Genomic DNA, 26810 nt, shown 5'->3' with positions numbered 1-26810 from the left:
CGATTGCAGCGGAAGCTTGTGATACCCTCGACCTGTTGTTTATTGTCTTTTATCTTCAATCCTGCGGACGGGACCACTCTTTACCTTCAGACGCTACCAACTTAACCCCGGCACAGCTCTGCCATCTCTTTTGTTCTTTTCCGCCTTCACCACCCCAGCGGTCTTACAGTCCCTTGATTCTTTCTTTATCTCATTATTTACCTGCATATATTCTTGACCGTCTCGATCGTTTTGTACAGTGGCTCGGCCCGGTTTCCTTTTTTTGTATAAGATTGTCGTCCGTGTCTTGGTTCCCCGGCCTCATGATAAGGGTTTCCACGGGACTGTGGTCTCGTTCACGATTGATAATGATACGTCATGACATAGGATAACATTGTATGTTGTCCCAGCTTTGTACACTCCAAGTGTGAATCTTTCTGTTCTTGTACCTACCTGTTTAACTACAAAGGTATATATGTTTAGTCTTATGTGTTACATCCATGGAAGAAATTGTACAAGTAAAATGCGCAGATGCCATCATAAATCGTCGTGTTGCCCAGGATCATCTCACACATATGGGCCCAGAAGTGTCGTTGACACTGAAATAAACGCTCGGTAGAAGCTGAAAACCCAACGTAGAGTCGTGTCACCATTCATAATATCTGTTTCAGTTGGAACTATGGCTGCTTATGTTTCTGCCTTGCTGTTCTCTCCGATGCCTTGGAAGAGCTTCATTTTAACTTCAGCTGCCAGAAGACCCTTCACTTCCTCCGATACAATTCTCTGCCCATCTCGCACAACCTTTTCCAATTGTTGATCTTTGACAGTAGTGGGTGCGGTCCGTGAGGGATTGCTTTCAATGCCGCGAGCGGCCCGTCTAACTTTCTGGCTAAGATCCATCATCTGTTTGCTACCATAATCACGGGTGGTAAATAGAGGGCTCTGACTGAGGGTAGCGACCCAGTATTTGTTCCACAGAAGTGACAGAATCTCGGTATCAAGAACGCTCTTAAAAAGCGATACCTCAAGCGAATAGTAATGGGATGCGTGTGCTCCAAAGTCCTCCGCCTTGTTAAGCGGTACCGTCTGGTACTCATCATCCTCTTGCTCTTCTTTGGGTGGCGTGTAATCCTTAGGGAACGTTCTAAACGCCCCGATATCTACCTTCCCCGCCGAAATGGTCCGCTCTGGATCAATGACCACGGCAACAAACGGCCCGCCGAGCTGCTGCATATCCTGCGTGGTAACATCGATCCCTGATAACCAGCAACCATACCCGGGGTGACTGTGATACCAGCCGACTGCATTTTCCATCCGTCCCGCATCCCGACATGCCTGGAGATAAGACACCATGTATTCGTTTGCTTCATCTTGGGCGTTCACTCGAGTCTCTGTTCCTTCGACGGGGAGGCGAAATGCATCGGTTACGACAAAGGTTTCTGGCAGGATGTAGCCTTGCATTAAGCCCATGACTTCGAGCGATCCACCTGAGCGTGCGTGCATCACCATCTTCAGCAGCGCGACGGCTGAGATCCGTATCGATTTGAAATAGTGGGGGTCTTTAGCCCATGGGCGCTCCGCGCTAAGGGCTTTGTGTGTTTCTTCATCGTACTGGTAAAGGGCGTCTCGTTGGGGATCTATGAGGCTGATGGCATTTTCGAGCTCTGGAGTGGGAGAGAGGTTGTTGTTAGTAACGTATATTGTCTTTGAGAATATATCGGGGTAATGCTTAGTACGAACCCCAAGACTGCTGTGCAGCCTTCTGCATGGTGATGAATAGGTGGTAATTTTGGCAACAAAGGATGATGGGGCTGTGGGGTGAGAAGGAAGAAGGAATAGCAGTCTATAGAAAGATTTGCGGACACAGAGAAGTTAAAACAACTGGCTGACTTTGGTGACGTCTGATCTATCAGATCTGATCTACTTTAGGCAAGCAGTTGGAGTCCAGACGTGGAGCGGGCGGTGAGCTAAATCATGGCAGAACGGGGCGGTGAGGGCTGAGTGGGCTGTTGCTGGAGTAACGGAACGCCATCAACAGGGGCCGGGAGGGAATCTCGATCGCGGCTGCATCTCAAGGTAGCGGCACTATTATTATTGTTCTATCCCATCGCATCACTGCTTCGATTGATTCCCCCTCTGTTCCCCCCTCCACCCTTGCATACGCCTGCAAGTGCTCAGCTATACATAAAGCCTGCGGGTAGCCCCTTGTTCTCGCAGATGACATCCGACCTCTGAGTCAATCGTTTGCTGTTGTTGCAGATTCACGCTGGTGGATTTTGGTGTCTCACAGCTGCAGTGCTGAAGGCGCATCGCCGCCAGAGACTACATGATCACGAAACCTTAAAGACGTGAATATACTCTCGTTTTATTTCTTTTGTTAACATAAAGCGCCGGCATACACGATGGCCGTCGACACCAGCTACTTGACCACCCAGGTCAACAATATTGTCGCTCAGCTGCATGGAATCTATGATGAGATCGGCGTTCCAAGCCATGAGCGCGACTCTCGAGAGGCGGAGGTTGGCTTGCTTGACTCTTCCTTGTTTGTCAACTGATATTAACAAACAACTATAGCTTTTCAGTGCGCTATCTGATACTCTAAACAATCATCTCAAGCTTGTTGACAAGTAAGTTTTCCTGGCTTTTCAGCTTGATGGAAAGGGTTCTCGGATGTTAATGGAAGTAACAGTGAAAAAAATGAGATGACGGAGGAAGCGCGACAACTCATAATTGCAATCGAGCAAATGGAGGAGTCTTTAGAAGACGAGAAGGCCAATGGCGAGTATCAGCTGAATCGCGATGATTTGCGTATTACTTATCCCCTCAAACGCTGCCTTGCTTTCCTCCGCGAAAAGCATAATGCGCTCAGCAAATTACATCACGAGCGCTTCGAACAAGTCAAGAGTATGTTATGCTGCCGCCAATGATCGAATGGCTTGCTAACGACGTGCAGAACTCGTTGTGGCTCTCGAGTCATACTCATCTCACCTCGAATCATCTTTTGTTACCATTGCTCTCCCACCTACAGCACCGGGATCTGCGTTATCACCCAGTTTTAATTTGTCTCGCCAATACGTGGATGATTTGAACGACGAGTTTTCAAGAGTTTACGAAGAATATGAGCGACGTTTCGAGTTTGTCAAGACCATTTGCGAAGAGATCATCAAGCTCTGGGCTGAGCTTGGAACCCCTCAGGCCCAAACCGATTCCAACATCGTCAAGCACTACAAAGAGTCCCCCGAACAGTTAGGACTTCACCAATCCGACCTGGCCCATTTGAAGGCAAAGCGAGAAAAGCTGCTGGAGGAGAAGAGAAGTCGAGAGCGCAAGATTTCAGAACTCAGAAATGCCGTGGAGGCACTCTGGGAGCGCTTTGGAGTTGAGGAGTGTGATAGAAAAGCGTTCCTTTCGGCGAACCGTGGCTGTGGTCTCCGTACAATCAACGAATTTGAAGAAGAACTGGGACGCCTCAACGAACTCAAAAAACAGAACCTACATCTATTTGTCGAAGATGCGCGATGCCGACTGCAAGAGCTCTGGGATAGTCTCTACTACTCAGAGGAAGAAATGCTTGACTTCACTCCTGCCTTTTCTGATGTTTACAGTGACGCTTTGTTAGAAGCGCATGAGGCTGAAATTACCCGGCTGGAGGCATTGAAGGAACAGCGTGCTTCAGTCTTGCAACTTGTAGAGAGGCACCGTAGCCTCCTGGCAGACAAAGAGGCTCTGGCTGTGTCAAGTCAAGATGCATCTCGCCTCATGGCGCGTGGAGCCAGTGGACAAAGACGTGATCCAGGAAAGCTCTTGAGAGAGGAGAAAATGAGAAAGAGGATTGCTAAGGAGCTCCCTAAGGTGGAAGCGGATCTGCGGAAAGAATTAGAGAACTTCGAGGACGAGTATGGGCGACCGTTCCTCGTTCACGGAGAAAGATATCTCGATGAGCTCACTCCAGTCGTCGCCAAACCTCCGCCTCGCTCTAAGACGCCATCTGCCGGGCCAGGAAGTGTGCGGGGAGGATCTATGAGGCAACAGCCGCCTTCTCGCCCTGCCAGCGTGATGAGAGGACCTCTTCCCCCCCGGTCTGCTACGAAAACTCCTACTGGACATGGTTCAATGAAATACAACACCATTGGACCATCCCGAGCTCCATCTAGGGCCGGAGCAAAGTCCCCTTCGAAGATTCCCGCTCGCGTCCCCTTGAGCAACATGCCTCATGGGAGCAACTCCCCTGCGCGGAGTGGTACCCCAGGCCTCTATTCCTCTAACACAATGAACGGCAAAATTCCAACTCGTGCTCCGCCACCAAGGATGCGCGCATTGACTGGCGGAGAATCACGAGATGAGCGAAGCAGCTACTTGTTCGAGCCTCCACGAAGTGCTAGTGCACTGTCCAATGCTTTTGTCCGGCCAGTCAGCCCGGAAGACGTCTATGACGATCGTAACCAACGCTCATTTATCAGCTCTTCTGCTTTCTCACAGCGATCTACCGGATTTTCTCAATCAACACAATCCTCAGCCTCGTCCTTGTCCTTGAATTCCATGGGATACCCGCGATCGAACCCTTATCTGCAGCATGCTCCCCCGCCGGCCCCGAGACAAGTGTCAAATGCGTCAACCATCAATACCGGCAACTCTGGGTCGGAGAACTGGGAGACATTCGACAGTGGGTCTGAGTCCGAAGCTGACGCTAGTGACGTTTACTATGCCAAGCTTCGGGCTGCCCATGGCAAGCGAATGGCCCTTGACGACTTGGCAGGAAAGAAGCCGAAAGGCATCCGAAGCGTTAGCCCAGACGAGCCAGCGGTAAACCCGAATGTCGTCCGTGTAGCGGGGAGTGATGCTGGATGGACAGATGATCTGGAGCCTTACTAGAAAAGAAGCAAAGTAGGGTTCCATTGCTCAACTAAATCGTTTTGGCTTTTCTTTTCTTCAAACCTCAGGCACTTCCGGAAACACGGACTTACGAGACCACTCGATGTTGACGATTCTATGATTGCTCTCGCAATGTTTAATTTTACCTTAACCAGGCTGCGGACGCTGTATAATGGTTGAGCTCTCTGGTGATTGGACGGGCTGGGCGATCCGAGTGAGGTTGCTCTGTCGCCGACGTTAATTTCTGTGTTAAAAATTTTGGGATTATACCCTGGTTATGTTTTCGCTTTTTCTCTTATGGTGATCTTTGCTCTTGAGCCCGCGAAGTCTATTGGCAACTGCAGCAACGATGGGGATGACAACGAACGAAATGAGCCGATGCTTTTTCTATTACCATCTAACTGTTCAAAGAGACGGGCTACCTTCTTGTATTATGCTTGGTTTGTACGTTTGATAATTAACTCATTTTCTACCGAAAAAAGTAGACGTGGCTAGCCATTGACTGGACGAGTCCCTTTACTACTTTTGCTTAATTCGCCATCACGTTTGGTTCTTCTGTTGTACTCTTCTTCAATCTTGTTTGGTGAGGCCATCTCGTGTTTTTTCTTATAGCTTTTGTTCTACGAGTCATACATTTTGTTTTCCGTTTGTTTTGATATCAGCGCAGCGCAATGGTTTGTTGGATCTCTTATGTTAATTAACAATACAATCTATTTTTTGAAATGATCTTGTTCGTAGTGGGCATATCGCTCTCTCCAAGTAATCTTATATCTGCAGTTACAGGTAACCCCTCTCGCATTATCCTCTTTCATTTTTCGTCCCTTGGGACTGGCTGCTCCCGTGCATAGGCAACCTTGCAGAGCAATAAGTACAAGATATATAGTGCATGAGAACTGGAAACCTTACACCCGCGAGAAAGCCTTGGTTATGTTGGAAATATGTCGCTATTCATGCTCCTGTCCTTCTAGTTTTAGTGGTAAGAGGTGGGGAGGACAAACAGGATGTTTGAAGAAAGCTACGGGGTCACGAGACAGCCATCCCTCATTCACTGACAATCTTGCCAATTGCCAGGATTGGAAGAATTATCGCCAGGGTATCGAGGAAAACGAGGGCCGTCATTAGCGCGAAGTACACAAGAAACCTTTCATGCGCCCATATGCCGCAACATGGGAGAACGAGAAGGAAGTACTAGTCCCTACTAGTATTGCCCTTAAGGGCCGAATGTTCAATGGGCATCAGCCATGCATTAAAAGTGCCTTTCAATTTATGGTAACTTTGGATAATATAATAATTTGAGTCCGCAAATTAACATGTAATGGGGTGATAGCTCAGTTGGGAGAGCGCACGACTGAAGTGTCAACTCAGTCACCACCTGGTAATCGTGAGGTCGCTGGTTCGATCCCGGCTCGCCCCATTTCTTTTTGCTTTTTTCCTTCCCTCTCCAATTGCTCTGTACCCACCTTTATCTCTAATCTATGCTGATAATGAGGACCACGTTGGTACGGAGCCCTCCCTCTTCCAGTCCGAGTGCATCGGACCAAAGATCCTTACTGTCTACCTCTGAGTCAGGATATCCACCCATTGCTGTTTCAATGCCGGAGTGAAGCTGTAACGCAAACGAAAGTCTCCGCCGACGCTTTGACGCTAATCTGGCAGTTAGGGCACGGGAGATGAGAGTCCAATCATGCAACTCCCGCTAGACTGACCTAGCTAAAAGGCCACTGGAGTGGGTCACTTACGATGCCCTCCCTTAATTTCGCAGCTTCAACGCTCATTTGTAACCTTCCAGATAAGCATCGTGATAGGATACGGGGGAATGAGGGACTCCATCCACCGCTACCAGTCAGTCCATGAGGGCTATGAGGACCAGGCTGTCCACGTTCCTCCCATGCGTTGTCCAATGGAGGGGCCGAGGGACCTCTTTGTGACAGTCTGGGCTCAAGCGCCCCGGCGCTTGATCAACGGGCACAGCATCGGCCTGAGACTGTCGTTGGTTTGTTTGAGAAGATCTCGTTTCGTCCAATCTACTGGAAATTAAATTGCGACACTTAGCCAACCCGTGTCTGATTAGATCGATCCATAACTCTGCGACAATCTCCACTGCGTCCAAACCCTCTTCATCCTTGAACCCTCCTTTTCCTTTTATCATGGACTGACTGGCTCTTTTCTTTCTTTCGTGTGCTGTTTCACCATTCAGGGCCTTCTGGAAGGCTGTCCGTTCCTTTTATTATTGTTATTATTACCTTCGTTTCCGATGCTGAGATAGAGTCTCATGTCAGCTTACCTTCACACACTATCACTCGTTTAGTTTCTTTATCTGAATTCAATTCTTTGTCTGGATCCATCAGCTCTCACTATCATTAAAATTCAGCATCGCTGAGCCGCAAAATCGCGCAAATGGCCAGGGGTCTCTTTCTGGGGAAACCCCGTGCCCCACGGGAAACAGACATTTCCAATCCCATCTTTAAGCATACAGACGCAGCACCACGAAATGACCTCAAGGCCTTGAAAAATGGTAGCACAACACACCATCGGCCGATCAAGCAGGCCCATTACGACACCCAGCGGCCCCGGACATCAGTCGCATGTCAACAGGACAGCAGGGTAGAGGTACCCGGGCCTGGGTTCGATTTTCGCATAGCGGTGCCTGCAGCTGAAGCGATAAAATCGCCGACAAACAGCGAAAATGGCTCGGAAGAAAACATGATCGGGATCGCTCTAGGTAGTCCCCGTTTGGTGGATCCACAGAACACCTTTTCCCAGATGCAAGAGAAAGCGCTGGAATCTGCGCGCGAACGCCCCAAAGCAGCCCCGCAGATCCAGCGCAAGCCGAGCAAGTGGAGGAAAATCGGCGGCTTGTTCAAGGCGAAGAATGCTGTTGCGTCGGGTGCAAGTCAGCCTTTTTACCAGGTCCAGGTTCAGGGTAGTCAGGCGCCTCTTGCGCAGGGCTCTTCGCATTCCATCGACTATCAGAATCGCGAGGCGAAATCTAACCATGTCATGAATACAGAGGCATGGCCGTGTCTTGAGCCGGAGGTCAAGGCCGAAGAGAAGCAGCAAAATATCAGTGTCGCACAGGTGCAAGCTCAGGATGGACAACAGCCTGCGGAGTCGAAATCGGGACCTCTACTGCAGGTCGACATCCCCAGTGTTGAGATGGAACGATACAGCGTCATGTTCAGCGCTCTACTCAAGCAAAACGAGCCTTCCCCGTTGAACAGACGCAGCAGAACCCTGGAAAATATGAGCGCTCCCAACGCCGAGGTAAATCATTCAACATCCCCTGCGATATACGTCACCTACCAAATACTAAACCCACACCAGGCATCACCGCCATCGCCAGATCTGCCCCCACCCCGACGAAGGGCCACCTCGCCTACACGCTCAAACTCCCCCAGACTCTCACTATTCCCAGCAACACACAAGAGCAAAGCTTCCAAGGTGCTAGGCACACAAAGCCTCCCCCGGGGCCCCAGTCCCTTGCTCCGAAACCAAGTATCCAGAGCAGAGTCACGACAGGAAGACTTGTCCAATGAACAAGATCACATTCTCCTCATGGTTCGCAGCGACGCAAGAAGCTTCCATAAGCCCCAAGACTCAGTATCCTCATTCATCTCAAGCACAACCATCAACTCAGACGACGAAAAATTCCTCCTGCAAAAGCTCAAGCCAGTCCAAACCTACGTCGACCCCAAAGGCGAGCCAGAATGGGAGATCATCAACAAGCGGAAACAATCCGCAGACGAAATAAAATCGCAGAAGTCAACCCCAGCGCTCTCGCTCAATACGCAAGAACTACAGCCCGAGCCAGCGAACAGTGAGTCGACGGCATCGTCTCCGATCCTCTCACCTCTTGCCGCCGTCCAACAAAGATTCTCTCCGTTATCTCCGTCGGATAGTAATAAATCTGCTGTCTCACCAGCAGAGACCATCCGCATGCCTCTCGCCAACGAAACCAAGACCGAAGAAGGCGACAAGACGACGGATGAACATGAGCCCGCAGATCCCAGCCCGCAAGAGGAACCGGAGTCAGAAGCCGAACAGGAACACGACGAACAAGAACCAGAGCCGGCCGATCCCCTCCCGACCATCGAGATCTCCATCGCAAGATCTGTCTCCGTCTCAAAGAGAAAGCAAGTCTTGGTCCCTGTGGGACGGCGGCCAGACCGTCTCCCCCCCCGGGCTAGAACCCCCCAAATGGTGAATGGGCAGCATGGTCATCGACATGGCAATTCTCAGGATGCTCGTATTGAAAGTGTATGATGTGCTTAGGTTTGATACTTGCTGCTTTCCTCTCTCTTGGAGATCCTGTCGCATCTGGCGCCGGAGTAGCGACTGATTTTGGCCTTCCCATTTTCACGACCTTTTTGTTCTATATCTCTCTGCCTTGGAAACTAGCATTGGGACTGATGGGGTTTGTTTTTCTTTTCTTTTCCCTTCCGGTTTACACTGGGCATATTCGTTGTGTCATTGACGGCGATTTGTGTTTCCATCCATTCCTTTGAACAGAACTTCACGTTCGGTCTTTCTTTTCTCACTTCATGACTTCTTTTTTTTTTTTTTATTTTTGGCGGCGCCGAAAGCGAAAGCCGGATCTTCTTTTGCATTTCTTCTCATGAGAGCTTGGATTATCTTTAAAAGGACAGGAGTAGTGGTCGATGATTAGGTGTTCTACATTTTTCTCTTCGGTTAGGTTCATCCATTCCGTGCATTTTATATACTCCCATTTGTTCATGTATTTTGGCTTAGATCATCCAATTGAATTGTTTCAAAGACTTCTGTTTAAATCTCTATTTCTATGTATAGAAAACCATTCAACTCTTCTCTGGGTAATTGGCCGACTCTGCGACGACCTGTTTTTCAGGACCCATATCCACTTCCACGGTTGGTAGCGTCCATTCCATGCCAGGATACGAATCGCTGATGACCTTGACCTTGATGCCATTCTTAGCTGCCGTATCTGGGAATTTGACAGACGACCGGATTGTGAGAGGAGGTCCACCTCTATGATTGTTTTTCTCTCCGGGCTTGCTCGATCCGGCGTTATTGTTGCCGCGGTTGTTGCGCTGCTTCTCGACAGGGGGCCAGGAGATTCTCTTTAGAGCAAGTAGTTCTCCATCTTTACCGTCTGAGGCTGCGCTGCAGACGATCAAGAAGAAACCTTCTGTTTGTGGCTTTGGGAATCGAGGTGCGTAGATTCTGTATCCCGAGTCCATTGCGGGGTTGCGTCTGGTCAAGGATACACTGATACCAGTTGACGAGACCTTGGAGACTGATACCGACAGATTCGGCAGATAGGAGGCAGCTTTGGTAAATTGGGCGGCCTGGGAAGGAGGAAGCTGTAGTTTCTTGGAGAGGGTTGACACTGCACCCGTAGGTAGAGATGAGAGCGCAGCGAGGGAACCCGGGAGGAAGGGTGCTTTGGCGCTAACACCAACGCCTGGAAGAATCGACAGTGGGATATCTTCAGGCCACCTAGCTGACTTAATGCATTGAAGCAGAGACATGAGCATTTGACAAGCATGCAGGTAGCCTAATTCGGCCATGACATCGATCGAGGCTTGCAGAATACGGATGCCCTGATCTAAAACAGAGGTCTGATCTCCGACATAATCGGAAATCGGAAGATCAATTCGCGACATGTAGGCTTGAAGCAATAAGAACGCTTTCACGTGGGGATCCCACATTGGTAGGTCTCCCATCGATTCAACAGATAGCGGTAGGTTCTGAGCCAACTCTGCGTTAATGAGATCTTCATTATGTCGAACAGGTAACTCATCAAATTCTGTCGCGGAACACATCCAGCTCAAGACATCATGGAATGTAGGATTCGGCTTTGCATGTGCCATGAGGTACCGAATTGTCTTGTGTGACAAATAGTAGTAGCTCATAACCTTGCCAAATGGTGTCGGGTCGACTTCACCTGTGGCGGAATCAAGCAAAACACATGATGACGTTGCTAACTCGCCGAGTGACTTATCGACCAAGTCAATCATGAAATCTTGGGCGATAGTCTGAGCGGCGATAGTATTGTGCTCCTCGGCCGAGATCTCCAAGCCATAGTACGAAGGGTTCTTATGCAGTCTCCGGAAGAAAAACGTCCACGTCAGGTAATCCAGTGCATCCTGTTTTGTTGTAATTGTTCCTGCAGAAACTTCGGCTCCCAAGTGGTTATCGAGGACTTTGTGCAAAGTGGATTCTACTGGGAAACCAGTGTGTAAGAAATGCTTGTAAAAGGCCTTCTTTGAGTCTTGAGTGAAAATTCGAGCAATACCAGACGAGTCGAACTGCGGACGACCTGCACGACCCAGCATTTGCAGAACGTCAGTCAAGTCCATGTCCCTATAACCCTCAATCTTTGCATCAAAGAACTGGGTTCCTTTGACAACCACAAGGTGTGCTGGAAGGTTAACACCCCATGCCAGAGTACTAGTCGCGACAAGAATTTGTATCTTGTTGTTTGCGAAAAGCTCCTCGGCTAGCTGACGATCAGATTCCACCAAACCAGCATGGTGCAGACCGATGCCGAAGCTGAGCGCCTCACGCAAGGCATCGTCCTTGACTCGCGTGAGATTCAACTCTAAATCATCCTCCGACATGCGAACAAATCGACGAGGATTATCTTCCATTCCGCAATAATTGATCAGATCCTTGGCAGTTAGACGAGTCTGCCTACGGGAAGCGACGAAAACAATCACGGGCTTTTCTGGAGAGTGGTTTTTGATAGCCAGAAAAGTTGGTCGGTTCATAGACTGCATGAGTGGACAGAATCCACGTTGCTCAGGGAAGCCATCAATGTAAATCTCGAGAGGCACAGGACGCACAGAGTGCCGGAAGTTGTATAGCCCTTCTTTCACACCCAGCCAATTCGCCAAATCGGTGGCATTTGCACAAGCAGTGGACATACCCATCAGCCGAACGGATCCCTTAGACTGTGAAGCAATGTAATTCATTCGAGATACAATGATCTCAAGAATAGGTCCTCGGTCACCGCCTAGCAAGTGGATTTCATCAATGATCACCAAGCTGACCTTGCGAACGTAATCTCTGGTCTGCCAACTACGAGAGATACCGTCCCATTTCTCAGGTGTTGTGATAATGATGTCTGCATCTCGAATGGTTCGCGTGTCCGGAGTATTATCACCAGTCAACTCGACCAACTTCAGGCCCATAGGCCCTGTGAGGCGCTTTTTCCAGTCGTGGACTCGCTCGCGGACAAGTGCTTTCATCGGTGCGATGTACACAACCTTCGACCCAGGCTTTTCCCTAAACGCCCACCACATAGCTAGCTCTGCAGCCACAGTCTTTCCACTTCCGGTAGGGGAACCTAGGAGGACGTTGGCAGAAGTGTGATAAAGAAGGTGGAAAATCTGTGTTTGCATCGGGTTAAAGAACTGGAATCGCTGTCCATAGAGTTCCTCGAGAATGGGGTTTTTGAGAGCAGAAATAGGCAGTGGTTGGAGATTTAGAAGGTCTGTATAAACGCTTTCTGTGTCGGGACGAATAAGATGTTGGAATGAGACTGGAGTTACCGTTTCCGCACCTAACCATCGATCTGATATCGCACGGACGTAAATTTGACTTGGTAATGGGTCCGAAAGTGGGATGGTAAAGTTGAGCTCGTGCTCGTCATGAAGTTTCTTTCGGCTCAGGATGAAATACTCATGGTGGTAGATCTCGGAGGTTTCCGAGTTCTCTACCCAGACCCAGTACGACTCTGAAGCGCCATGATGCCTGTCATTCCAAGTATACTCGGGATAGAGGCATAGGCGGATGCGCAGGACGTCGCGGTTGAGAGGTGCGATTTCAGCCTCCACGCTGAGGGTAGGGAAATTGTCTAATAATTTTGCTAGAGTCTTGCCCATTTTCTGGTTGTGAACCAGCTGTCCGATCTCTGCAACATCCATGTCTCTCATCGATTCTATAGAGGAACTGGGCAGCCTCTCATCCAGATTTCTGAGGACAGGCTGGGGAAGATCAAACTGATGGAATGGGTGATCGAAAGGCCAGATCTGCTTCTCAATGGACTTGCACATCGACAGCAGAACTTGGCATTGGTAACCCCAACGTCGGTTCAATGCAATCATGAATAGAGCGCGGCATATACGAGCTGCATTTTGTGCAACATAGCCGGTGTCCGATACCAATGCGAAATCTTCAACCTTAGCACGAGAGATATAGGACTGTAGCAGAATATTGGTTTTTGCATGAGGAGAATCATTTCCACCCTCTATTTCTGTCTGAACGGCTTCTTCCCGTAGCCTGTCCAGCTCCTTTGACTCGTTTTCTCTCGATTGGATATTGTCGAATTCACCACTCATGCTGATCATTTTCAGCACGTCTGCTTCTCCTGCTTCGGCACGCATTAATTCGTTGAAAATTTCGATGCTGTTCTGCAGAACGTAGTACTGGCTTGCAATGCGGCCAACATCCTTCGCTCGAAGCTCCTCTGTCCGTTCGTTGAAGATGATCATTTGACTTTTTTGCAATACGAGGGCAGCCTGAATGATCAATTGGCGACGCCTTTGGACCAACATGGGATCGTCACGTATCTCAGCCCATTCAATGCCATAATTCCTAGGCTCACGCTTCATGCGCACAAAGAGGTACGAATATCCTAGCCACTGCACTGCTTCTGGGACGGAGGTGACCGTGCCAAGAGAAATCTCGGCATTTAGATTGTCTACAAGTCGGCTAGAGAAACGAGACTCAATCGGCTGCTGAGAAGTCACTGCAGAGAGATAGTGGTGCAGCTTATCATGTGTGGTACAAATGAAGCCGATACCCGTGTCTTGGAACTGGGGACGACCAGCACGACCAAAAATCTGAAGGACATCGAGAATGCCAAGGTCGACGAACTTTCCCTCCTGGGGATTGTATAATTGTGTGCCTTTAATAACAACCGCAGCGGCAGGAAGGTTGACACCCCATGCCAGTGTGGCGGTACAGCAAAGAACTTTAATCAGACCTTCAGAGAACATACGTTCCATCAAATTGCGGTCGCTCCGGCTCATTCCAGCATGATGGGTTCCAAAACCACTGGCAAACAGGTCCCGCAATTCACGAGCACGAGCATGTTTCATATCCCTAAGCCCATTTGAGTAATTTTCGTGATCTTGGCAGCTGAAGAGATTCTCACAGCCCTCATCAGCAGCCATTTGTTTCAACATTCGAGCAGTTAAGACAGTATCTTTCCGCGAATGCACGAAGACCATGACCTGATGTCCTCTTTCAAGCATATCGCGCACTTTCTCGTAAGATACAACATCGATGTTTTCTCGAGACTGTTTGGAGCCAGGCTTTCCTTTAACGCCAATGAAGTGTTGCTCAAGAGGAACAGGTCGGAACGAACTGTCAAAGTAGAATAGACCAGCCATCTTATTCACCTTGAGGAAATCGGCGACATCAAGATAGTTGGGCAGAGTGGCAGAAAGACCAACGATACGGATGAGTGATTGCGTACTCTCGACCTGACGTTGCGTACGGGCGACCAAAGATTCGATAACGGCACCACGCTCGTCGTGGAGCATATGAACTTCATCGATGATCAGCAACCGTACTTTCTGTACAAGCTCAGTGTCTCCAGTGCTCTTCCGCGTTACCACGTCCCATTTCTCAGGGGTGGTAACAATGATTTGTGTTTCTACGATCTCGCGCTTTGTCAGTTGCATGTCACCAGTCAGTTCACGGACCTGGATACCGAGCCAGGCTAATCGCTTCCCAAGCTTCTCAGTGACTTCAGCAGCCAGCGCCTTCATCGGAGCCACATAAACAATCTTAAAGTCATCCACCAGAACGGCAAACTCTGTTGCCTCCGGTTGTTCAACAGGATTTGGAATAGTATTCTTCCCAATGGCATTGAGAATCGTCAGCATCGCGGCGTCCGTCTTACCGGCACCAGTTGGAGCACAAATAAGCATATTTTCGCTTGTTTTGTAAGCAACTTCATACAGCAAACTTTGCATTCTGTTCAGTGATTTGTAGCCTTTGAAGGTGCCTTGACATAGGCCATCCAATGAAGATATCTGCACCAGCTTTTGCGTGGCTCCCAAAGTGCCTACCCTAGATGCTGGAACCTCCACTTCGGTATATTTCTGCTCATCTATCTGTTTGCTCCCAAGAGGCAGACCATATTTCTTTCCACTAAACGAAAGTACGTTCCTATTGTCATGCGACTTAAAAACATGGGGATACTGTGGCTCCTGTCTCGTTTGCGCCGGCATTAATGGTGCATTCTTGTGTTCGAAGTCCTGCTGTCGCAGAGCCTGTTCCCGTTCTGCCCTTGTCTGCAACCTTCCTGAGAAAAGACCGTCTGTTTGCGCCTCTGGGCCAGTGTGAACGCTCCTGAGGATTTCCGTCCGGTGTGCGATCAACTCAATCACGAAGTCCAGGTCATCGAACCCAACGATCTCAGCCAGGGACATCTGCAGTTCGTCGTCTCCGCTGTCGGTCGCTAGCGCAGCTGTGATCTGTTGGGCTAGCTCATTGGCACTCAGTCCGGGCTTCTGAGATGTTAGGCTCTGGCATTTCTGCTCTAGCCAAAACTGGTCATAAGATGACGCCGAGGGAGAAGCAAAATCATCGAGCTCCTCGAAATCAGCACTAGACTCATCGTCGGAGCTGATGACATCCCAAATATCGTCGACGGTACCGGGCGAAGAATAGTCCTCGTCAAGATCTAGATCCAAGTCACTGCCATAGCCAAGCTGGTCTGTAGCGGGGTCTTTCGGAAGCTTTAGCTCTGCGATGGCCTGCCGCATGGCAGCCAGTTGCGTAAGCCACCGCGACTCAACAGAGTCAGATCCATCCATAATGAGAGACTATGCACAAGAATAATACTGTACAATATGAGACAGGCAATAGGGATAAAGCAGCAACTAAAAGACGGGGAGTTGGGATGAGATGGAGAGGTTGGATTTAAGCGGGCAGAACAAAAGACCGCCTAACCGATATGATTAGCGGTAGATAGGACCAGAATATGCACTATTCCTAATACGGAATATAAAGATCAATCTCCAGGGCTGACGTAATCGGCCATATACTAGTTAGTTAACTATCAGAAAAATACAGCGTTTTCTATGAATTTATCATGGTGAAGTTTCTTAGGACGGTGGGAAAGAAAATGGAGCAGTAGTACGTACGCGTTGTTGACCATGGATGTAAACGACTACTTGCGTTGGTGGCGTTCCGGCCACTGCTGAGATGATACATGACAGAATATCACTACCGCATTGGAGTTAAGAATGTAGGTCTCTAAGGGTAAACACGATTTGATACTTATTCTGTGATAGGATGAGAATTTCTTAATGTGACATCTCAGTGACTTCGATTGATAAGCACCAATAAGACCCTGACGACAAAGTCAACCCAGTCAGATGACTGCTTCGGAAAGTCACCAGATAGTACGCTGTATAATTTCAAATATAGCGGAGCAAGACTAGTAGTTACCTAGGTTCAAGTTGGATGAGGTGTTGTATATACTACACAGTGCTCCGTACCTCGGATGCCGTTTCCCCGCAGATGCCCAGCTTGAATGAAGCATGTGGCTTTATAAGCTGTGGAATATTGCAAGAAAGGAACACATGTATACTCAAGAATATATCCACATCATTACACAAAGCTTAATATCTAACCACAAAGTGCTGGCATTGGTGGTGAGAATGCCAACGAACTTGAAGTTAGCCTGGTCTCATGGAGGTGACGAAGCCTCCGATTGGCTGAACTGTGGACAACGTCAGTGACCTCCGCAGGACAATTTCTCCACCCTCAGGCAAGCCGCCAAGCAGCCCTGAGTCGAGGATAAAGACTACCTTTGGGTCTCCCTCGGCCTACACTTGCCTTCTGCACCCTAAATCCTCCTCAACAATGACCTCCCCCTACCATCGCCGTCCTATACCAGATTACTTCCTCGCCTCCCCACTTGCCGCTTTCCTCTATCCTCTCCACCACATTCTCCTCAGACTCCGCGGACCACCTCGATTACCTCCACCAGACGCCCACCCGATCCGAGTAGTCTGTATCTCCGACACCCACACCCTCGAGTGGGACGATGTGCCAGACGGTGATCTTTTAATTCACGCCGGCGATCTATGCAATGATGGCAGCGTGCGCGAGATCCAAGCAGCGGTAGACTGGCTCCAAGGACTACCACATCCCCACAAGGTAGTCATTTGCGGCAATCACGACAGCTACTTTGACGTACGGTCACGACTGGAAGAAGACCGGGATAAATCTTTCGCAACGGTCTCCTCCTCTACAGCTTCTCTCCGCTCCATCGATGACCTCGAAAGTCCCACCGTATCGACTGGGGCGACATCCACTACCTCCAACACTCCGCTGTCACCATCTCCTTCCCCACACCTTCATCCACCGGCTCTCGAGCCCGCTCTCTCACCATCTACGGCGCCCCTCAAATCCCCGCCCTTGTACCCTTCGGCCCCGAACATGCCTTTACCTATCCACCCCACTACGACGCCTGGTCAGGCACCGTACCTCTAAAGACCGACATCCTCGTCACTCACACCCCACCACAATCCCATCTCGACCTCTCCCCCGTCTACTCCACCGGCTGCCCATTCCTCCTCACAGAAGCATGGCGCGTCAAGCCCGCCCTCCACGTATTTGGGCACATCCACGCCGCTTACGGCATGGAGCCAGTCTATTGGGACGAGGCGCAGAAAGCGTGGGAACGACTCTGTGCGTCGCGGCGACGACGGGCCCGTAATGGCCGGTTCAGCTCGCTCTTTGGCTTCCTCCGAGACCTATTCGATATTTCCGGATGGGTTGACTCGGCCCGGGTCGTGGTTTATGGTGTTTTGGGAGTGGTGTGGGCTAAGGTTTGGGGTGGTGAAAATCGCGGCTGCGGATGGATGGTGAATGCAGCTTGCATGTCTCGTGATTCGAAAGGATTGTCAAATAAGCCGCAGGTCGTAGTTTTATAAGACAGACAGAGTCATGTCAGTCTAGATTTTGGGATTTGTAAATAGCCTGGGGAGGTAATGATTGACGTGTGCATGTATATAGGGTGGTTTGGTGCGCTATGCTTTGTGTTTTAGCGGCGTTACCTCTTATAATTATTCTTAATTCCTGTATGGGACTATTTGAAAGCAGATAATAAAAGTTATTCAAATTTGGGATGTATTCTTTGTGTTTCTATTTGTAACCCAGACATCACGTCTATATGTCTGGTAGTGTATAACGTCTTTTCACTAAATGTACAGGAATCGCCATCATATATCGTCGGTCCAAGTCTGACGATGGGGTATATACAATCGGCTAAGTGGCGAATCTATCAACCAACGACCGTCAACAACATAACAAACTTCGTGAGAAGGACATGTAAAAGGAGAGGAGGCCAAGAAACCCAGAGGCGCAAAGATGAAGAGAATCTTCCACCACTACAGCTTAGCCTTCTCGCTAAACCGAGGAGCCTGGAGAGGATCGTAGGCACGGAGGGTCAAGGTGTCCGAGGGAACAGAAGCATGGTGACCGCTGCTCAGGCCACGCACATCGATCAGGCTGGGGTTGAGGTCTGAGATCTTGGTGGTTCCAATCAAACGCATGTTCATTTCCATCTCGTCCTTGAGAAGTTGCATCGCGCGGTCCACACCGGCCTGGCCGTACGTGGACATGGCGTACAGGAATGGCCGTCCGATACCTACACCACGGGCGCCCAGACATAGGGCCTTCAGGATATCCGTGGATCGACGGACACCGCCGTCAATGAAGATCTCGATCTTGTTCTCCCAGCCGCGCTCCCGGAGGATGGGCATGACATCTGCGAGGACTTCGATGCCGGAGGGTGCGGTGTCCAGCTGGCGACCGCCGTGGTTGGAGAGGACGACACCGTCCAGGCCCATCTCGGCGGCACGGAGGACATCTTCGACGCGCTGGACGCCCTTCAGGACGATGGGCATTTTTGTGATGGACTGGAACCAGGGGATGTCCTTCCAGGAAAGCGAGGGGTCGATGAACGACGAGATGGCTCTGGCGGCACCCTGGGAGCGATCAACGGCATCGCCTCCGCTGGCTTGGACGTTGGAGCCCGCGTCGGAGAACTTGGAACGCATGTCCTTCTCACGACGGCCGAGTTGAGGGGCATCTACGGTGATGAATAGACCCTTGCAGCCGCGGGCTTCAGCATGTTGGACAATGCGCTTGGTGATTTCGCGGTCCTTGTTCACGTAAAGCTGCAGCCATTGTACCTGGTCACCCTTCTTGGCGTCGACGATCTCGTCAAAGGAGCAGGAAGCTAATGTGGGGATCATCTGGATGACATCGTGGTCGTGGGCGGCGCGAGTGAGCACCACTTCACCCTCAGGGTTACCCAGCTTTCCGAGGGCAGTGGCGGTCACGTAGAAGGGAATCGATGTCTTCGTTCCGAGCATGGTCGTGGAGAAGTCGACATTCTCCACGTCAACGAGAATCTGAGGACGGAACCAGATCTTGTGGAAGGCAGAGTGGTTTTCACGCATCGTCTAGAGCGGTCGAATTAGCATGTTGGCATACTGAGATCCGTAATGTCACCACCTACAATTTCATCATCGGCACCACTAGAGTAGTATGCCCATGCGGTCTTCTTCATCACATCCCGTGCGACGGCCTCAAAGTCCATCAGGTTGTAGCATGCTTGCAGCGGGGGCATCCGCTTAATTCGCTCTTGCCGCTCTGTTTCTTCGGGGTCGGCAACTTTCTCTTCTTGTTCAACGGTGCTCATATCGACCTCGCCCAGGTGCTTCGAGCCATCGAGGTATTTGTCTAGAGTGTCTGGGGGATGAATGGGCTCGAATTCCTCGGTCGCATCCTTGCCTGCGTACTTCAGGATGATCTTCTGGCCTCCGGGATGTTCTGTTGCCGCCGTTAGATCTCTCTAAGCCTGATGGTCCGCGATGTACTATACCTGGTAAGAATTCGGTCACATCGTACGCCTTTCCATGGACAATGACCCAGCAAGAGTCGCGGGAGTTGTGCTGGGCGACATCGGCGCCGGTGAGCTTGCCTTTGCTCATCTTGGAAGGGAAATGAAAGAAGAGAAGTGGTAGGAAGTGTTTCCGTGGCAAGACGAACTGATCGAAGGGTAGAAGAGAAACCGGAGGTTTCAAGGAAGTTATATATGTGTGCGAGATAGTAAAAGTCTTGTCCCAGAAATTCAAGAGACGAGGTTACAAGTTGGGCTTAGGCTGACCGCATGAATGGACCTCGGGATAATGGACAGCGAATTGAAATGGGGCTCGCAGCAATCGGGGGGCACTCGTTGGTCGGATAAACGATAACGAACGGTGCTCCATTGTGCTGAACCGCAAAGCCTGGGGAACCATTGCGGGGATCCGATTCGGGCGACCGCGTTTCTCGGCCGACTTTGTTGCGGAACTTGCGGGAGCTGCCAGGTTCCAGTGAGGTCGGTTGGTGCGGAGTCTACTTTCATGGCAGAACAACCACCTACAATTTTCCCATGAACATTTCACGGCGACACAAGGAGTGCCCCCTTAAGCCCCTTTAAATTCTCTGGATATCCATTTCTCTACATCGGATATGATCTGGGAATGAATATTGTCGGACATCCCCGACAATTGATCTACGTATATCAACTCACGATCCCCATGAGGTGAACCATATCTGAACTCGCTTTGACAGCTCTCCATGGATTCTTATGGACTTGCTCGATCGGGGACCTCAAAACAGACAGCGGAGAGTCCGATTTGCACATCAAGTATGTAGGTGGCAACACATCAGATGAACATTTTTCTTCCCTTCTGTTCCCCTTGCATATGCAGTCTGGATTGAAATGTTTAATTAAAAGTATCGAGTTAATACAACCTCAGACATTATTGGGCCGAGACCTTCAGAAAATGAATTGAATCTGAGACTCATGTAACAAGCCAAGCAAGGGGCGCGATGTTGTGACACACGCTTTCCAGAACAAATGGAACAAGGGCTGGACGATCAGAATAAACATGCAGAGACATTCTGCATAGCATATGTTTCCAAATATGGAATGCTGAATGCGTCTCAGCTCAATGAAAGAAGAATATAGAAACATTGCCGAGTAAATTGCAAACCATGCAAACTAAGCTAGGGACGAAAGCCAGAACTTTCAGGCGGCAAGGCATCAATTATTTTGGGTCTCGATGCGTGAAGCTGATCTGGGACGTAAGGCCGACGATCTTCAATCATATATTATCAATGCGCAGATATCTGATGGCCGTAGCGCTTTCCCGCAAGCCTTCGAAATGGGAAATTTCTTTGTTGATACAGTACCCGTCACGCTCCATAGTTGCTAGTAGGTAAATACAGTGAAATGAGCAGCCTCGGAAGCAGGAAGCCTTTGCTTCGAAAAGCGCATGCATGAGTACCGATGTGATGATCAAGTCTACTAATATATATCTGGTATTCAGATGGTTTCTTGTAATGTGATTTGACCGGGAATGCGCCATCGATAACTTCCATTTTGAACTCAAGTGCAATAGAGGCCTGTATGCTTTTGCAGAATATGATATTGATTCAATCTGATAATCTCGCACCTAGGAAGAAGCCATGAGATAATAGACGAACTGAGACACCCAGCTCTGCTTTTGACGGCACCAATAGAGCTCAAGTAGAGATATGACTATCGCACTGAAGATACGCAACGTGAGGGGGATTGTAGTTTCAACTTTGAAGAAATTCTGAAACCAATCTCTTTCCCCCTTTATTGTAATGTGCATCATTCTATATTCCTAGCAGGGCTGATGATTTCATTGCAATCTCCTATACTGCATACGCCTTGTTTTACGAAACATGCGTCCAATGAGAAGGTGTTCACCTGACCTTTCAGATCTCCCACGTCACTGCATGAGTTAATTGTTCTGAAGCATCTAGACTAGTCTCAGGTTTTAATAAGATCTCTGTGGAATCTTGCCCCTGAGACGCGTCCGTGATTCTATTCTCTTCTCTTCCTCGTGACTACTTCCGGGCCCTCCGGCATACACCGAGCCCTATCGGCACCGGCGTGCCGAGTCTGCTGTACTTAAGCCATCGGCTTCCCGACCTGTTTCCTCCTGTGTATCCGGCTCTGGAATTTTGGTATAACACTGGTCTACACACTTTGCATTTTACTGGCAGGCTTCTCTACATCACAGCACTTCCACATCTGATCATGTCGGAAGCTCATCACATATTCCTATTACTTAATATTGAGTACCATTAACACTTGGCACTCAACACATACTAACACGATGACTAGCTTCATTCTCATTCGCAAATTCGTTCCACCACTTCAAACCAACCAATCGTTTCGGTATTCGATGTGTGCTTGCAGATTTTTCTTTTCCATCTTTCCGACGTTACTGTCCCATCGGAGCTTCGCCGGCTAGCCAAGACCTCTCTGCCCGGCAGGCGGGCCGGTTACCTCAAACAGTTTGATCCCGAAGCTTACGCCCAAAGCTGACCGAGAAAAATCGGCACCGGCCCGCTGTCTCTACAACTCGGGATGGGTCTCTGAAGGTGTCCGAAGTTTTGCCTGGACACCGAGACCAATGCAATATGGTGGGTTTTGGCGTAGAAGAAGATGACAGACTGCATGCAGTGATGCACCGTACTACCGATGGGGAATGGTGTCAGATTTAGCCCTCTGAAGCTCAGACAGGCATCAGATTTTTCGACGCTATAGCGGCTATACACGGGCATACAGCCCCTGATATACGATATATCGATGGACGGGCAAGTGATAGCTGCGACGTCATTCTACAGACTGATCTTCTGATCTCTCTGCGGGAGGCGCCGCACGTGTGGTCGTCATCGATAGCTGTCACAGCGTACAGAGTAGATACTCAGATCGGACTATCACCGTTCGTTTGCCAGATAACATCATCTTGCAGGTGTCCGACCGGGGTGTGAGCCCTTTTTCGGAGAACGAGCGAGCCTCGTCTCGCGGTGGGCATGAAGTGTGAACAATCGCCGGTGCGACTATCGCGACTGTTTCAGTCGACCGTGTGGGTTATGCGGAGCATTTTGTTTCGCTGTACACACGATGATTGCTCGAGAGCTATCCGCCGTATTCCGGATGCAACATGCGCCTCTGACGTAGTGAGATGAAAATGTTACTGTGCGTGTGGAAATGGGCCCATGTGTGAAGCTGGATGGGGACCTGAGGGGCCAAAGAATTCTGACGAGTTAGGGTACCCGCAGGCCCGCTGGCAGCTCAGGAACGATCAACCGTCATTGGTGTTTCACGAAGAGGACAGGCAACAAATTTATTGTCATTGGCAGATATGATGACGATTTTCACTTGGTGCGCGTCGTTTGTGGATCTACTGGCATCCACTTGGATCTGCTCGAGCATTGGCTGCTCCCCACCCTCGCCTCCACCACCCTTTGTCCCCCACCGCTTAGGGCTTTTTGCTAAGAGGGCTTGTCCGATTCTTATCCCTGCTAAGGCGGCAATATCAAGAGCTTTAATTCCTTACCCTGCTTCTTAAATCCCTTGGCGCTTGGCAGTCTATCCGTGAGGGGCCGCCATTGACGTATGAAGTTCCTGTTCTGGTTACTGTCGTGGGATGTTGTTGTCGGCTTGACGATTTGCTCGGGCACGGTGCGACAGGCAGAACTTGAACGTGGGATTTTGGTGTAGCAGTGCGGTACTACCAGAATTTTTTTTCGAAGCAAGGCAGAAGCTTATCGAGGTGGGCTTTTGCGCGAGGGCTCCGCATGGGACACGAGGGAGCATTGTACATATGAGTTACTAAGCTTATGCCATGCGATGTGCAACGAGATTGGTGCCTCTATTTCTACACAAGATGAGGGGGCATATTAGGAATTTTCTTACTGGTTGCCCATGTTTATGTTATTCGGATCAGCCGACATTGGCTATACGTTTTCAGTCGGCGTATCCGGTAGAACAATGGAGCAATATCAACTAAAGGTAAGGAGTTGGAATTCGCGGGTTCCGAAGATTGCGGCAGGCTGAGAAAAAAAAATCATTGGGTCGACTCCACGCAAGGAAAATCATCCATGCAAATCCAAGGATGGTGAACCAAAAAATTGGGGACGTGGAGACAAATCCATGTTTGAGTCTATGAGAAGCCAACAACCAAACCCACGGTGGATAATACCCATGCGGTCATCAGGCCTGGCGTCAAATCACCGATTACCATCCATCACTACTGTGATAGGCAAACGATACGCCCGCCTCAGTACCTTAACAGATGCCAACTTCGCTAAAGCAGTTGTGGTTACTCATGGAAATTGCTTTGTCGTCTTCTTATGAATAATCTGACTTTTTGACCAATGCAAGAATATTATTGGCGCCGTCTAACATCTTGCCTTGCAGGTTAACGCTAGGCGCGGTCGGGAAACCAATAAACGGGAACGGCTTCCCGAACGGCGTCCGAGGATCGCGTTTGAGCCGTCTTCTCGGCACGATGGTGAGAAGCTTTAGTAGACCGTGGATCCCGTTATTAGCGATGGGAATGTCGTGAAGCTATAGTCCGCGTTCGACTTTTGCTGATAAGAACGTAATATCGTGTAGATTGAAGGCTTGAATAGCACTGGATGTGAGATACAGTGGATGATCTCCTCAGGACATGCGTCCGTGATCAAGGGCAATACCCCATGGGAACGGAAAACCCCTCGCTCTACTTTCCCCAAGGGCTGGGGCGTGGAGATGAAAAAGGAAAATCAGGCCTGTGTCAGGATGCTCCATGTGACGTCCGCTATGCCCTACTCCCCATACGGAGTAATGATATCCCCCTACACACGGAATGGGACTTCTACGGAATTCTTCGATAAAGAGGCCGAGGAATGAGAGAACCGACCGAAGCACAAGGTGGACCCGAATACCTACGTCGGTGGAGGTAACAGCCGGCGACAAGCTGTGCATTCAGAGGCCTAAGAAGTTGAAGAAGCCATCGGGAACGGAAGAATGTGCCAATGATAGTGGACCGAGAGGTCTTCAGGGGACCCATAGTAGTGTGAATAATCTTTTCTTTTTCAAAAGTGGACTTTTTAGAATTTAGGCTTTATTTTTTTATTTTTATTTTTTCTCCTCTAAAGGCTGCCTTTTCCAGGGAATCCCATGAGTGATGTCACAGCTGTACTCCTCCATTGGGCCCACTGAGCTGTGGAGCCCCTTGCGAACCGCGCCAAAAAAATGCTTAAACCAGAGTTATTGATGCATTCGGTCCCCTGCTCCACAAAACAAACAATGGTACGGTTAACTATGAAAAATGGCAAGTTGGTGGAGTATCATTTTGGGGGAATAACAGATGGCTGCCCAGTAGGCATACCTGGTCGCCACAACTGCCTGTACCTGGAGAAATAGAAATAACCCCCCTCTCCCCCCGACTTCTCCGCGTTTGATCGCTTGTCTTTTACTTTCCTTGTCAATCATCCTAGGTTCGATCCTCAGGCAAAATAACGGAACGAAACCGCCGGGAAACGATCGCGACTGTTCCTTGATCTCCTTTTTCTGCGCCGGAGATTCGTATCGAGTTGTGCATATACCTCTTGTTGGCCTATTCCTCTCTTCAGACTACCTAGCCCAGCATGCGCCTACATTTGCTGGCTTGTCAGGCCGGCCACTGTCGTTGGCCGTGTCCACTGTCGCTACGATGGGTTTCTTACTGTTTGGATACGACCGTAAGTCATTATCACACCGTCCCTCCCATATATTTAGGAAAGTATGTAGAAGATGTGGGAAGGCTAATCGTTTGCAGAGGGTGTCATGTCTGGTATCATTAGTGACAAGGCGTTCAACAATGTTTTTACTGCCACCAAGGACGATGATACAATGCAAGCGTTGGTAACAGCTGTTTATGAATTGGGTTGTTTGGCAGGTGCTATTTTTGCCCTGATGTTTGGTGACCACACTGGTCGTCGGTGGATGATCTTCTCTGGCGCTATTGTCATGATTATTGGTGTCATCATCCAGGTTACCTCGTTTGTTGATCACATTCCTCTGCTTCAGTTTTTCATTGGTCGTGTTATCACAGGTATTGGGAACGGCATGAACACTTCCACCATTCCCACATACCAGGCCGAATGCTCCAAGACCAGTAACCGTGGTCTCCTGATTTGTATCGAGGGTGGTGTAATTGCTATTGGTACTGCAATTGCCTACTGGATTGACTTTGGAGCCCACTATGGCCCAGATGACTTGGTGTGGCGTTTCCCCATTGCTTTCCAGATCGTCTTCGGTGTTATCATTATTGTTGGAATGTTTTTCCTTCCCGACTCTCCTCGTTATTTGATCTCCAAGGACCGCATCCAGGAGGGCGAGTACGTGCTCGCTGCCCTTGGTGGTTTTGAGATTCATGACCAGGAGACTCAAATCCAGAAGAACCTGGTCATCGATTCGATCAGAGCGTATGTTTACTGCCTTGAAACCATTTACCCGATGTGACGGTGACTAACTTGAATAATAGTTCCGGTGCTGGAGCTACCACTCGCTACAGGGACCTTCTTACTGGCGGCCGTACTCAGCATCTGCGTCGTATGCTTATCGGTTCTTCTTCTCAAATCTTCCAACAGCTTTCAGGTTGCAATGCTGTGATCTACTACCTTCCCGTCCTTCTGAAGCAGTCCCTGCACCAGAGCAACGATGAAGCCCTTCTGATTGGTGGTATCAATATGATTGTTTATGCCATCTTTGCCACCTTCTCGTGGTTCTTTATCGAGAAGATCGGTCGTCGCAAGCTGTTCTTGGGTGGTTCTATTATCCAGACCATTGCTATGGTTATCACCTTTGCTTGTTTGATCCCTGATGACAAGCAGATATCTAAGGGTGCTGTGTTCGGTCTGTTCTTGTACATGGCTGCCTTTGGCGCTGCTTGGCTTCCTCTTCCCTGGTTGTACCCGGCTGAGCTGTCTCCTATCAAGACTCGTGCCAAGGCCAACGCTGTTTCCACCTGCAGCAACTGGCTCTTCAACTTTACCGTTGTCATGATTACTCCCGTCATGATTGCTCACATTGGCTGGGGTACTTA

The 26810-nt window shown here is 49.5% G+C and overlaps 7 protein-coding genes across 7 annotated transcripts; 4 read left to right on the top strand and 3 right to left on the bottom strand.

The window, feature by feature from the left end:
• Positions 1-666: 666 nt before the first annotated feature.
• ANOM_011064 (Mov34/MPN/PAD-1 family protein) lies at positions 667-1777 on the bottom strand (the record flags this gene model as incomplete). Its single annotated transcript, XM_015556320.1, has 2 exons — positions 1720-1777; positions 667-1643 (listed from the first exon to the last, which is right to left on the bottom strand). Exons 1-2 carry the CDS (start codon positions 1745-1747, stop codon positions 667-669), a joined length of 1005 nt encoding a protein of 334 aa, XP_015402471.1. The 5' UTR covers positions 1748-1777.
• A 553-nt stretch (positions 1778-2330) lies between these two features.
• ANOM_011063 (putative microtubule associated protein (Ase1)) lies at positions 2331-4851 on the top strand (the record flags this gene model as incomplete). Its single annotated transcript, XM_015556319.1, has 4 exons — positions 2331-2498; positions 2554-2606; positions 2669-2883; positions 2933-4851. The coding sequence occupies exons 1-4, from the start codon at positions 2382-2384 to the stop codon at positions 4849-4851; spliced, it is 2304 nt and encodes a 767-aa protein (XP_015402472.1). The 5' UTR covers positions 2331-2381.
• A 2397-nt stretch (positions 4852-7248) lies between these two features.
• ANOM_011062 (uncharacterized protein) lies at positions 7249-9114 on the top strand (the record flags this gene model as incomplete). Its single annotated transcript, XM_015556318.1, has 1 exon — positions 7249-9114. The coding sequence occupies one exon, from the start codon at positions 7249-7251 to the stop codon at positions 9112-9114; it is 1866 nt and encodes a 621-aa protein (XP_015402468.1).
• A 551-nt stretch (positions 9115-9665) lies between these two features.
• On the bottom strand, positions 9666-15662 carry ANOM_011061 (RNA helicase SLH1; the record flags this gene model as incomplete). The annotated part of the gene is made up of 1 exon (XM_015556317.1): positions 9666-15662. The coding sequence occupies one exon, from the start codon at positions 15660-15662 to the stop codon at positions 9666-9668; it is 5997 nt and encodes a 1998-aa protein (XP_015402469.1).
• Positions 15663-16716: 1054 nt separating this feature from the next.
• On the top strand, positions 16717-17792 carry ANOM_011060 (metallophosphatase domain-containing protein; the record flags this gene model as incomplete). The annotated part of the gene is made up of 2 exons (XM_015556316.1): positions 16717-17094; positions 17142-17792. The coding sequence occupies 2 exons, from the start codon at positions 16717-16719 to the stop codon at positions 17790-17792; spliced, it is 1029 nt and encodes a 342-aa protein (XP_015402470.1).
• A 456-nt stretch (positions 17793-18248) lies between these two features.
• ANOM_011059 (L-lactate dehydrogenase (cytochrome)) lies at positions 18249-19874 on the bottom strand (the record flags this gene model as incomplete). The annotated part of the gene is made up of 3 exons (XM_015556315.1): positions 19751-19874; positions 19385-19698; positions 18249-19328 (listed from the first exon to the last, which is right to left on the bottom strand). Exons 1-3 carry the CDS (start codon positions 19857-19859, stop codon positions 18249-18251), a joined length of 1503 nt encoding a protein of 500 aa, XP_015402467.1. The 5' UTR covers positions 19860-19874.
• A 5562-nt stretch (positions 19875-25436) lies between these two features.
• ANOM_011058 (putative MFS monosaccharide transporter) lies at positions 25437-26802 on the top strand (the record flags this gene model as incomplete). Its single annotated transcript, XM_015556314.1, has 3 exons — positions 25437-25464; positions 25542-26190; positions 26250-26802. Coding segments are annotated over 3 exons (1230 nt in total), but the record flags the coding sequence as incomplete, so codon positions are not given.
• Positions 26803-26810: the final 8 nt, after the last annotated feature.

The sequence above is a fragment of the Aspergillus nomiae genome, assembly GCF_001204775.2.
Source record: "Aspergillus nomiae NRRL 13137 chromosome Unknown contig00435, whole genome shotgun sequence".
In the NCBI taxonomy this organism is placed as follows: domain Eukaryota; kingdom Fungi; phylum Ascomycota; class Eurotiomycetes; order Eurotiales; family Aspergillaceae; genus Aspergillus; species Aspergillus nomiae.
The sequence above is the reverse complement of the archived record's forward strand: the minus strand, read 5'-3'. Positions and strand labels throughout refer to the sequence as shown.